This window comes from Idiotropiscis lumnitzeri, chromosome 20 (genome assembly GCF_059441095.1).
Source record: "Idiotropiscis lumnitzeri isolate Australia: NSW breed Sydney's pygmy pipehorse chromosome 20, RoL_Ilum_1.0, whole genome shotgun sequence".
Classification (NCBI taxonomy): Eukaryota; Metazoa; Chordata; class Actinopteri; order Syngnathiformes; family Syngnathidae; genus Idiotropiscis; species Idiotropiscis lumnitzeri.
In genome coordinates this window covers 1,676,132-1,689,105 of record NC_142410.1, presented here as the reverse complement: position 1 = coordinate 1,689,105, position 12,974 = coordinate 1,676,132, and the positions used below count along the sequence as shown (strand labels likewise).

Below are 12,974 nucleotides of genomic sequence, written 5' to 3'. Positions count from 1 at the left end.
ACAAGCCTTCCACATCACCAATAACTTACGTTATATTTTTTATTTCCGGAGCCTGTTTTCCTGTAGTAACACACGTCATCAAGAAGTAACTGCAATGCAGTTAAACACAAACGTTCATGCCACGAAATGACATTGGTACAGTGAACTCTCACAATCAATACATTGCATTTAGATCTTTGTTACTGTAGCTCATTTTCCATTAAATGAGCAACATAATTACTGTGTGTCAACCCTCCAGATGGACAGAGGAGTTTAAATATGAACACTTGCTCTCACTATAAGATGAAGTTTTTGTTTTGTATTCTTATATTTATTTCAGTTCACACCACACAGATGATCATCAAAGACAGGGGTGCCCAAGTCCAGTCCTCGAGAGCCTGTCCCTGCTGATCAGGTGTGTTAGGGGAGGGACACAACTAAAACAGGCTGCATATGGGCTCTCAAGGACAGGACTTGGGCACCTCTGATCTAAGACAAACTACGGTACTCTCCACAAGTTACACAGAAGACATGCAGGAGACAGCAGGTGAAACACAATCTTGTCAAGGATAGCTATTTTTTCTTCTCACAAAAACATGAACAACAACTGTGTGATATTAAATCCCCCAATTGTCTCTGTATAATTGTTGTAGGAAAATAATACCGATATGACATATGGCTTCCCACCAATATAGCAATTAATACCTGAAATCCTATAGGCATCATTCTGCAAGACCCTTTCTTTGACATTTTTTTTACTGTTATTAAGAACAACTTTCAATTGTCAATTGTTTTTTCCTGGTGGCTGATGCAATCCATTAAACTTAAATGTGCCATAATATTACTCCTTCTGATTCAAACGACATTTCCTTGTGCTGACCAAGTTCAAGAGAAGATTGGATGAACATTGCGCCTGTAACACAAGTCCATGTTGGTCTTGCGGTTATTTCCATGAAGTGAGTGGATCTTGCCAAATTTTTCCACAACGTTGTGCACAGACATGTTGTACTTGAACCTTTGCACGTACAAAAACATGGAGGTTTAAGACTCACAACACGAAATTACACCTTATTTTACAAGCATCACTGAAGCAATTAAAAAATAAATAAAAGGAAATTACTAGACAGGGGCTGAACACTGTACCAGCATAATGGGTTCCAGTATGCACACAGCTGGGTCATTGAAACCCTTTACAATAGTTACATGTTTACTAATACTACAAATAACCAAGACTTTTGGATTGCCACTAGAGGGACACAGAGGTTTGCACGAGGGTTCATGTGCACTGACACGGATAGGAAGAGGGAAGACTCCACTCCAGATGATCATTCGTCAAATCTTCCATCCAGGATGCTCTCAAACGAAAAGGGGACAAACTTGAATCCCTGTCCGGAATAAAACTTATTCTGGAACTCCACCCTGAAAAGAAAGAAATGAGTGGAATAAGCATATGGTCAGTGGGGGGTGGGGTGGTCATAAATGTGGAAAAATGTGTCAACACTCACAGTGGAAAAACATATATGATAATATTAGAAATATGGAATAATGTTATTACATTGTTTTGCATAATTTATTTCGGCTGGTGTTATAAATGGAACCTGTTTGTTTTGTTTAACTGTTCTAACTCATACAGTGAATATATAGTATCAGGAAAAAAAGCTCCAAGTCTGATGTATTGTGGTTGTCTATAAGTCTTATTTTTGGAGTCATTCCCACTCAGGTGAATGAATCCAATTTTAGGCCAGAATACTGTATGCATTGTTCACATCTTGGATACAAACTACATTATGATTCAGTATAAATGTGGGACAGAAGTACATCCTTCAAAACACTATAAATAATAATCCTGTTACCTGTTCTATTCGTTTGCACTATCGAGACTCAAATTCATAGTCAAATAGTAAGTAAAGTCCTCTGTTACCGGTAGTTTTCTCATCAAAATTTGCTCCAACATTTAAGAGGTTCTTCCTCAGCAGCACAAAGTTCCAATATACTTAGATCTTGTGCTACAATAGATTTATTGTACTTTCTGACATAAAAGATGCGTTTGTTTTTTAATGTGGGAGGTAGCTGAAATTCCGGTAGAAAACTCATCAAAGGGAGACCTCCTACAAACAAAGCCAAGACCATGGGGCAGACGTGTTCTATATCCTGCGACTGTGTAGCCATGAATTACTTAGCCCAGGGATGAAAACTTTGAAATTATTATTTGATCAAGCCTAAATATAGCTGAAAGAAACAGTTTGAGTGACCTTTGGAATTACCAGTATTTCTGCATAAATTGCAAACACAACGGGACATAATCTTCATCTAAGTCACAATCGGCAAACACAGTTTAAATAAATAATAATAATACCACACAAATAATTGAGTTAAACTCGTGCAGGGTGTAAAAAGTATGTGTCCTTTTGGATGTAATAATTGGTTGAGAGTCCTTTGCACGCAAAAACCTCAACCAAACTCTCTAATCTCGTTGCACTCTTGAGTACAATGACAATAAAGGGATTTCTAATTCTAATTCTAATTCAAACATCTTCTGTAGTTGCAGATCAGACCTGCATACTTTGGATGTCTGGTGTGAATCTCTTGTGCACTTTGATCTCGTCTTTTCCAGTGCTTAAGTAAAATCTGCCACTCCTGATTGGAGATTTGTAACCCTCTCGCTGCTGGTCCATTCTCTGAGGCTTTCAATGGGCATTGTGTTTCTTCATCAAACAAAGAGAAACTCAGCTCTTGGGTCCACTCATACTGCCGTATTATACTGAATTTGGTGGTTCAAAGTCAGACATGAGTCCGGGTTTAATGACTGATCTTGCACAGCTGGGCCAAAAGAAACCATTTCTCAATCCTTATTGGTCACAATCCACTTGCATTATTCCAAAACCATCCACTCTGTACTCAATCCCTCTCAGCCTATTTGCAAAGAGTCTTCCATTGAAATGTGCAATAGATTTTTCAAGGATTGGTATAACAGACTTGATTTTGGAGTCAGCCAGTCGTCTCACAAGTATCATCAGTTGGTCCAAAATGCTGCTGCTTGCCTCCTAACTGGAGCTTGTAGGAAGGAACACAAAACTCAAATTCTGAGCTTCTTTCACTGGCTTCCAGTATATATTAGAGTCAATGTTCCCTCTAAGCTGCGCGCGTGCGCAATCGCGCACTGCTTGCACACACTCAGCGCACAAGAACGTCTATGCAGCGCACAAAATAAAATAAAACAGAAACGCATTACTTAATATCTAATTTTATAACTGATATAATCTAGTTAATTAGACCAGTTATATATATATATATTTTGTACCATTTTGCAATGTAAGTTAATTAGTGACAGGTGTCCAGCCAATAATGCCGTACAGTTCGTGTACGGCTACGCAGCCAATCGGAGCAGAACGTCGCGAATGTGCCCTGCCCATATGCGCCGTGCAGGTTAGCTAGCTAACAACAGTGCAGCGGAGTTAAGAGACGCAGATGATAACCCCTTATCATGGCGAAACGAACGGTCAGTGACGCATCCACTCATCAAGCCAAAGTAAAAAAGAAATGTGGTTCTTTTAAGATGGAATGGCTGTCGGAGTATGTGAAAATAGAAGAACAAGCGGTGAAACTGAGTGAGATTTTTTCCTTTTCGAGTGAGAAAGGTTTACTCTGCAAAACATGTTGCGAAGCCAAAGTAGCAAAAGCAAGAAGGACAGACGGGGACAATAAGGTAAAATTTAAATCAGATTTGTGCATATTCTAGTGACATATATTAATCATTAAATGCTGTTACTATTAGATAATTTATGGGCAGGGTTTCCACTACATGTAATTCATTTGCAGGTGTGATACTGGTGTGTGGCCACAGCGTGCACATCTGATGTTGCTCAGGGAGCGTGTGCTCAGGGAGCTTGTGTGTCTGCTCAGACACATGAAAAATTAGAGGGAACATTGTAGGGCTGGGCGATATGACCTAAAATCAATATCGCGATAAATTGGGCAATTTTACCTCGATAACGATAAATGCACGATAAATCCCCCCTGAGGACCAAAATCAAAATAAATGCAGAAAATGCATATTAACTGCTTTTTTTTATTGACCAACTGGTACACATTACTTTCAATGAAAAATAGAAGTACAAAAATCATTTGAATAAACATTCAAAATAGCTTGCTTTGCATGACTTGAACAATGTCACAAAGAACAGGAAAAAAGGGTACCTCTCACAAAATCTTTTCCTGCAAATAGATTGTGCCGAGATGGTGTAATGCCATTTGCAAATGCTTATATTTGTGTAAAGGTATCTTGTAAACAATATAAATAATGCCATGTGCAAAGGCACTAGTCGCCTGTAAACAAAATGCTAAATAAAATGAAAAAAAAAAAAATCAATGGAATGCCAGTGCCAAACAAACGCGTGTGCTTCATCAGTAAAATGTGCCGTCTCGAGTACTCCGGTGCGCAGTCGCCACTTGTCGTCTATGTACTGCACATTTCAGGCTCAAACAGGGATGCATGTTGCGACTCGACCACAAGTCGGATGTGGATGCAAAATGCTCGACATGTCTCCGCTCCCGTCCCGATGTTGTCCATATCGGGAAGTGCTGTTTGCGGCAAATATTTTCGTACCTCTTGTCGGCTACGTTCCTGAGGCGTTTAAATCCTGTGCGCTCCACTGTAACTTCAGGAGCTCTATCTTTAGCTATGTGCTAGGCTATCCCGTCCACCACTGAGACGTTCTCTCGTATGGTTTCGCCTCCGTTAGTGGGCTGTTGTCACTTGTCCAACCTTGCTTCTCACTTTGAACTTTTAGCACAAGCTCCAAGTCAACAGCATGGTTGTGTTGTGGGTGGTGAAAAAGAAAAGGTTGGACGCGCTGTTTCAGGTGCTTACGACGCACTTTGTAGTTCATGTTCTTTTGCGCAAACATCGTCTTTATGGAACCCAAAACATTTCCAAACGACAGATGTCGAATTTCTTTTTGGGACAAGCGCGACAAGACCAATTTCAACTAACGTTACTTCGTCTTTAGCCGTGTCAGCCGCTTCTGAATTTGAATCGCCAGCTACGAACGCGTCTTGTGTTTACATTCTTCTACAGCGCCTGAGTCACGTGACTACATGCGCTGGAGCAGACTTAAAGAGGCATGAACATTGCCGCAGACAGAAAAGACTTTCCTTTTTCATTTTTTTTTTTTAGACACCGAATTTACCGACATGGGCAAAATGATGTCGGTCATTCTAATAAATTTCGGTAACGGTAAATTTTCGGTTAATCGCCCAGCCCTAGAACATTGATTAGAGTTCAGTCTTTCAATGATCTGGCCCCCAAATTACCTCTCTGAGCTCATCGACTGCTACGTACCTGCCTCAGGTCAGAGGACTAGATACTACTGTACGTACAGGCGACAAAGTGGAGCATCAGAAGGGAGCAATTTTTTTTTCCATTGCCAGTCCCCCCTCTTTGGAATGACCTTCCGTTATGTCTTAATGCTTTCAAATCAGCATAAAAAATTGCATTTTGTGTTTGTTGTGTTTATTGTTTTTATATTATTAATTATCATATTATTTTAACTGTCTTGTTTTTTTATGTATGATTTGTACTTTGTATGCTTCTGTAGTTGTTTTAAAGAGACATATATTTAAGTTGAGTTGATCTGATTTAGGTTGAGTTGAATTTGTGCATGCAAAAAAAAAAGAAGCAAACTTGATTGGTCACACAAACACGTGGAAGCTACTGTTAAGAACTGGGCCAGACCCTGGTTTGCATTTTGCCAAATGGACAAAATTGCCAAACAGTTAATTCTGGGAGGAGTATATCACGAGTGTCGGGCAGAATCCTCGTACCTCTGCTAAAGTCATCACTTTTCAGAAGACTTCATAAATGGCACGTTTGTTAAGCCAATATTGCTTGTCAAAGAGTGTAAGCCTTTTTCAACACTTTAGATTCAATGGTTCGTAAAATTTACACCCACACGTGGATTAACTAATAGTATATACGTATATGGAAAAATATTACATTTCCCAAATTGTGACATAGGAAGTTGGCTCTACGGCAGTGATATGCTAATGGCTAAATTTAGCACGAAATGTGATTTGTCAGACCTGATGTGAATTATGGTGGATGATATTTTTCCTCTTTCAATACCACTTTTGAAAGGCAAGAAGTGCTGGCGTAACGCAGACAAAATGAGAGGCAGCTGGGAGAAATTTTGCGGTCACGTAAACATTTTTGAAATGCCAGAAACAGCAATTATGGCAACATGTTGTCTATTCAGAAATGTAATTTGGGAGATTCTGAATGGGCTAAGGCAGGGGTACCCAGAATGGGTAGGGGATCACGAAGACCGGACTTGAGCGCACCTGATCTCAGGAATCGGTTCTCAACAGTTGGACCAAGATTTTCCTATTGTAGCTAAGTCTCGACCCACTTTAATAGGCATTAAGATAAATTAAGAAAAGAAGAAGAAAGAAAATAATCTTCAAAAACTTGTATCAATGTGTATCATATTTTAAGTACTGATAGTCCACATAGGCTTAGGCTACATATTCAAAGGACCTTTCTGAACAAGAAACTGATAATGAACATAAATGCAAATACAAAATGTATACTTAACATTGATGTCAATAACAATGAAATGTCGTACGTCTGTACCAATGTAAACTGAGGACCCTCTGCTAATGTTGACTACCTATCTGCCACCTACTCTTGGGTCCTGACCCATCAGTTTAGAATCACTGAGCAAAGGTATATATATATATATATCTACGGTAAATATTTATAAATAGCTAAGAACCTGTGCTTTTCTTATATTTTACACAAATTTACACGTGATTTTGTAGCACTAATATTATAACTCTCATTTTCCTAGACACCCCATGCGTACTCGGCATAAAAACTGGCGCATCTTAATCTTTGTGCCTTGGCAAGTCTAGTTTACCGTGTTTGGAAATTTTGGAGACCGCATTGCACCATTGTTCCGACCTGACAATTTGATGACAGAAAGTAAACTGCACTTTAGAAAATCCAAAAGCAGGTCTAAATTGTGGTGCGGGTGGTGTAACGTGATTTGAGTGTATTTGATTGAAATGCATTAGGACAGATTATGCGCTCCGCTGATACATGTGGTGGTTATCATCATATTTCATGCACTCACACTCATACCTAGTTGGATTATATTATATTGTTTGTTGAATTAACAGTAATTAATTATATACAAGTTTAAACGACACCACTACCACACTATGTCTGTAAAAATAACACATCAGAGAGGCATGATTACGGTCAAATATGATAATTGTGACTTCAGCAAAGTATACTGGGCAACATGTACTTCTCCAAATTCTCTAACATGCAACATTATCTTTTTAAGTAGGAAAGATGTGAAGCGCGGATGACACATGCTAATCCCATAATACAGCACATCAGCTGCTTCATTGAACTATATGCTACCATGATCTTTGTTAGCTGAGAATCTTTCTAGGCAGCTGTTCTCCGTGATGAAAATAATGTAGTCTCATTGGAGTCACCTCATTGGTGAACAACTGCAGTCAATCTACTATACAGGAAAAGACCTCAAACGTTACAAACCGGTCGGCAAGAAAAGATCTGACACTTCTGATAAAAATGGCATGAGTGAAGAAACTTTAGATTTTTAATTAGATTGACTTTAACTGAGTCACTGATGGTGTGGTGGTACACTCGCCTGAGGTTGTGTGCGGGCAGCGTGGATTCAGTTCCCACTCAGTGACGGTGTCTATGTCTGCCCTGTGACTGGCTGGCAACCAGTTCAGGGTGTAGTGCGCCTTTCGCCCGTAGACAGCTGGGATAGGCTCCAGCACCCTCCCGCGACCCTGTACAGGATAAGCGATGTGGATAATGACATGACACGACATTTAAAAGGGCGGCTTGGTGGCCCGACTGGTTAGCACGATGGCCTCACAATGAGAAACAGCAGCGGGCGTGGGTTCGATTCCGGCTCCGGCCTTCCTGTGTGGAGCTTGCATGTTCGCCCCGTGCCTGCGTGGGTTTCCTCCGGGTACTCCGGTTTCCTCCCACATTCCAAAGACACGCATTATAGCTTGATTGAGCATTCTAAATTGCCCCTAGGTATGAGTGTGTGCCCTGCAATTGGCTGGAAACCAGTTCAGGGTGTCACCCGCCTACTGCCCGAAGATAGCTGGGATAGGCTCCAACAACCCCCCCGCGACCCTAGTGAGGAGAAGCGGTACAGATAATGGATGGATGGATGGATGGACTGTAACTGAAAAGCACAATTTCTCTTACAAATGAAGTCAACCAAATACTACCTTTCTTTACAATAATGTGTTCCGTGCACCTCCACTAGTCCATAAACAGCATTATAATTATATTGCATTTGTGAAATATGAGTTAAACATCAAAATCAACTAATTTTTAGCGATTTCAGGGGTGGCCATTTTGTCACTTCCTGTCAACTAAGAAACACATAACAGTTGCTCAAGGCGCAAGTAACAACCATTCACGGGTCATCAGTTTTCTGAAGATGAGTCATGGCACACTTCAACTAGGCCAGTGTTAAACGTTCGGGGACACTGTTATATACAGAATGTTGTGTTGCATTAACAATACTCAGCAATAAAATAGACCATAGTCTTGAATGTAACACTGATATGTTGTTAACTGGGGTGTCACCTGGATTTGACCCTGATTGGTGCTTATTTGAAATTTAAACCATGCCCTAACATAACGATTGAACTTGACTGGTTAGAGTCGAGACCATTTTCTTGAGACTCAAACTTCGTTAAGGTAAGAAAAACTTTCACATAAGGGTGTGTGATGAAAAAAGGGTTTCATTTGAGTTTTCTATTTTATATTGTTAAAAACAGATCGGCCATTAGTTATATTTCATGTAATGCACGTGGTCACATGGGCTGCACGGCCAATCAGGCTCATTAACATGGAATTTAACGTGTTTTAGTTGAAGCAGATGTAGGCAGCTAGAATGACAACTTGCATGTGACTTTTTGGGGACCGATGAGAAGCGCAGATTACTCCATTCAGTCTAATGAGCGTCATTTGTCAGTTTTCCCAAATGTAACATGTAAATATAATTATATAAAAAGCCAACTGTCCTAGAAAGAATTGGATAGCAAGTGCCATCTGTGTGTCATCTTCAACACCCCTTAACCTCTACAGAGTCGAGCGAAGGTGCTGGAGCCTATCCCATCTGACTTTGGGCGAAAGCCAGACTACACGCTGTGTTCATGTGAAATGTCCGTAATATTGCCACAATCTTCCCCATTCTGGAAGACAATGACTCACCTACTTATGTGAGTACTGAGTTGGAAAAAAAAAACCTCCAGGTTTTCTCATTTGGTCATGTATGCCTACAGGAAATGGACTTGAGGATGTAATGTTAATTGTTTTGTGTCCATATTCTTCTGTCTGATTTGATGCCATGTCATTTTGAAGGTGGCCCAAAGACTCTGCAATACCTCTCAACATCTGAACAGCCAACAGGAATACATGTCCATGATCAAATGTTAGGTGAACCAGCCTGTTGTGAAAGTATTCAAAATGATGAAAATCTTCACACACAGAGCGATGTTACACTATCCAGTACAGGTGTTGAGCTCAAATATGTAATGTCTTGTGTTGCCACTATTTCTTGGGTGGAAAAATTACAGAACTGAGTGCCAAAATGAAATGTTTGCATGTCTCCGTACTGAAAATTACTTCCCTACTTTCAGGAAAATTGTTAACATCTTCATGACGAAAAGGCATTTCTTTTGGCCACCAATGTTATTACTGTGGGCTCTGACGATTACCTGAATGTATTTAGAATTGAGAAGGATTTGTTTACCGTTGTTATTTTGGCCTGACTTTTAATTGGAATTCTGGGAAGTTTTCACATGAAAATAATGATAGAACACACATTTTGCACTACCGCTGTTTTATGTGAGGTGTCTGAAATGTATTTAGCAAAAGAAAAGTGTTTTTAATTGAAATTTTGTCGCGACTGGCTGGCAACCAGTCCAGGGTGTACTGCTCCTACTGCTAGCGTGTTCGCAAACCTCTTGAGGATAAGCGGATCAGAAAATGGATGGATGGTAATGTGTTTTGGAGTATTTTTTAACCCCCACTATATAGTGTTGGCATGAACACTCGTGTTAATCAAAACACTCAATAGTGTCATTATTACTGCACTGTCAACACTATTTTTGTTGCTCTAACACACCACTGGGTGTTGAACATTTAACACTTTAGTCAATGTTAAACACTGCATATTGTAGATGCATCTAGACAATTTACGGGTGTTAAAATAACATAGAATGGTGTTGAATTAATACCAAATTTGCAATGTAGAATCACATTTGATCAATCTATACAGTGATTTGGGCAATTTTGAACAGTTGACATCCATTTTCTAATAGATTTGTGCATAGAAACCGCCCATGGGTCCCTTGAAAAGCATAAAATACTGTAAATTTAAGTTCCTATTATCATAAATGTCATGTTTTCAATTGGAAGGAAAACATTAAGAGTGGGGCGTCAATTCCCTCTCATTCCTGGCTTCAGCAAGTGAGGGGAGCTGCCCAGGAATGTCTCCAAGCCATGGCAAATATTTGGTCTCCCAGAGCCGTGAGAGGGCAACACTTAAAATGTGGAAAGAAATGAGAGATCCTCTCATCTGCCGCCCCACACATCTGTGGAGATGGAAAAACTCTTGTGCCTTACACCCACCACTCTGGCCTTGTAGTCTCTTGTGTCTATACGTGTGCATGTGTGCAGACAACTCATCAGCGTGTGCGTGCGAAGAGCAGGCACCAAAGCAGAGGGTCAATGTTGACTGCTGTTAACTCCGAGCACAACTATTTCCATTCACTCATATCTGCGAAAAATACTCCAGGACTCTTTTTAACCTTAGCGGATACCTGTTGAGCTGACACACTGCTGCTTTATTAACCAAGGAGCATTCTCCTACAAGGAGTGTAATGTATGGACTGACATGCAGGATCAAAGATGTCCAGTATATGGCAAGCCTGAAGAAACAAGCTGCAGATACCTGTTGAGCTGATAAGCCTCTGATTTATTAGCCAAGTAACATTCTACAGCATTCTTTTACTGGGGGTGTATGCATGGACTCTGATTACATAGGGTCAGGGATCTTTTTTTTTTTTTTTCGAGGCAAACGTGCTAAACACTACTCCACCATACATACAATACCTTGGCTCTCTATTCCATAAATGGTCCCAGTCCGAGGTGGCCCACACCGTCGACACACACACAATAATGACAGGGATGCTATTACAACATGCTTAAAATGATAATAATTACAATCCGTTCAATGAATTTCTTTCAACAATTATTCACAGGGATTGTCCCACGCCAGTGGCATATTTATGAAAGACCATGACGTCCACCATGCACGTCCAAAACTGGCTAGCTGCGCCTCGATCAAATAAGCCAAAATCCATGTGCACTGCAAAATCGACCTTATTTTAGCCCATCTAAAATTTTGTCACGTCATGTTTCATAAAACAATGATATGTAAACATTAGGGGTGCAACGATACGTGTATCTGTATTGAATCGTTCGATACAGTGGTCACGGTTCGGTGTGCGCACTGGATTGAACAATACGCAAAATGTTATGATGATGAGGAGCAACGCTGGCTTCTGCTGCTGGATTGGCGAGCGCAGACCCATTCAGTGTACGTTACTGCCCCTCCCACATTCATTTTGGCTCAAGCTGCACGAGAAGCTCGCTACCGGTTGCAACATGGCTATAAAGCAGGGGTTCTCAATCCTGTTCCTCGAGGGCTGGTGTCCTGCAGGTTTTCCATCTCTCCCTGCTGCAACACAGCTGATTCAAATGATCAGATAATCAGCAAGGTCTGCAGAAGCTAGATAACGATCGCTCAGGTGTGTTCCACCAGGGAGAGGTGGAAAACGGGCAGGACACCGGCCCTTGAGGAACAGGATTGAAGACCCCTGCTATAAAGCATACCTGAAGCGGAAGAAGCTCCACCAAACTTCATGTCTAGTGTTTGGAAGTAATTCAGTTTTCAAGTATGCACCAGACGGAAAGCGTGTCGTGGACTACCACTTCAACAGTAGGTCGCAAATGTCACACAATGCTAACTACGTCGGTGGAAGTACAACAAACATGGTCACATTTACGCCGACATTCACTTCAATGTGAAAATGAGTGGAACGTTCTAAGGTTCCTGCGCGGACCTATTTCACCAATACTGCAACACCACAGCAGTGGTAAAGAAGGTCCGCCAGCGTCTGCACTTTCTGAGAGTCCTCAGGAAATTCAACCTGGACAGGAAGCTGCTGCTAGCCTTCTACCACTCGTCCATCGAGAGCCTGCTGACGTACTGTGTCTCCACCTGGTACAGCGGCTGCACTGAGGCGGACAGAGTGAGGCTCCAGAGGACAGTCAAAACAGCGCAAAGGATTATTGGCTGCCCTCTCCCCTCACTATCGGACATCTACACCGCCCGGTGCCTCAGAAAGGCTCTCAACATCGTCAAAGACAATACCCACCCAAACTCACACCTGTTCGTCCTGATGCCCTCTGGCAGGCGCTACGGATGCATCAAATCGAGGACCAATAGACTGAGAAACAGTTTCTTTCCGAGAGCCATCTCCATTCTGAACTCTCACACACACACAAGAACACCCTTACCTTGCAGAACAGCATTGTGATGTGTTTTTATAAACACTATTCAGTACTAAATTCCATTGCACTCTCTTATTTATTTATCTAATTTATATATTTGTCTGTATTATTGTTGTATTGCACTGGAGAGGGGAGCCCTCTAATCTCGTTGCACACTTGAGTACAATGACAATAAAGGGATTTCTAATTCTAATTCTAACTTATCTAGATGCTATTTAAGTACATAATGAAACATGCATAATATATGAAATATATACAATGTATCTATACAATTTTTATATAAAAAATACCAACTGACTGAAATGAAGAGCCTTTGTGAATCGAAAATTCCATTCTAATTCTATTC

The 12,974-nt window shown here is 40.8% G+C and overlaps 1 protein-coding gene across 2 annotated transcripts in view; it reads right to left on the bottom strand.

Annotated features, from left to right (window-relative positions):
* Positions 1–21: 21 nt before the first annotated feature.
* The window catches only part of LOC148317040 (V-type proton ATPase 116 kDa subunit a 1-like), a 50,605-nt gene continuing 37,652 nt past the window's right edge, over positions 22–12,974 (bottom strand). For both annotated transcript variants that reach the window (XM_088283931.1, XM_088283932.1), the window contains exon 22: positions 22–1,398. In XM_088283931.1, the coding sequence (XP_088140057.1) occupies positions 1,305–1,398 (94 nt within the window). In that variant the 3' untranslated portion in view covers positions 22–1,304. The remainder of the gene's footprint in view (positions 1,399–12,974) is intronic.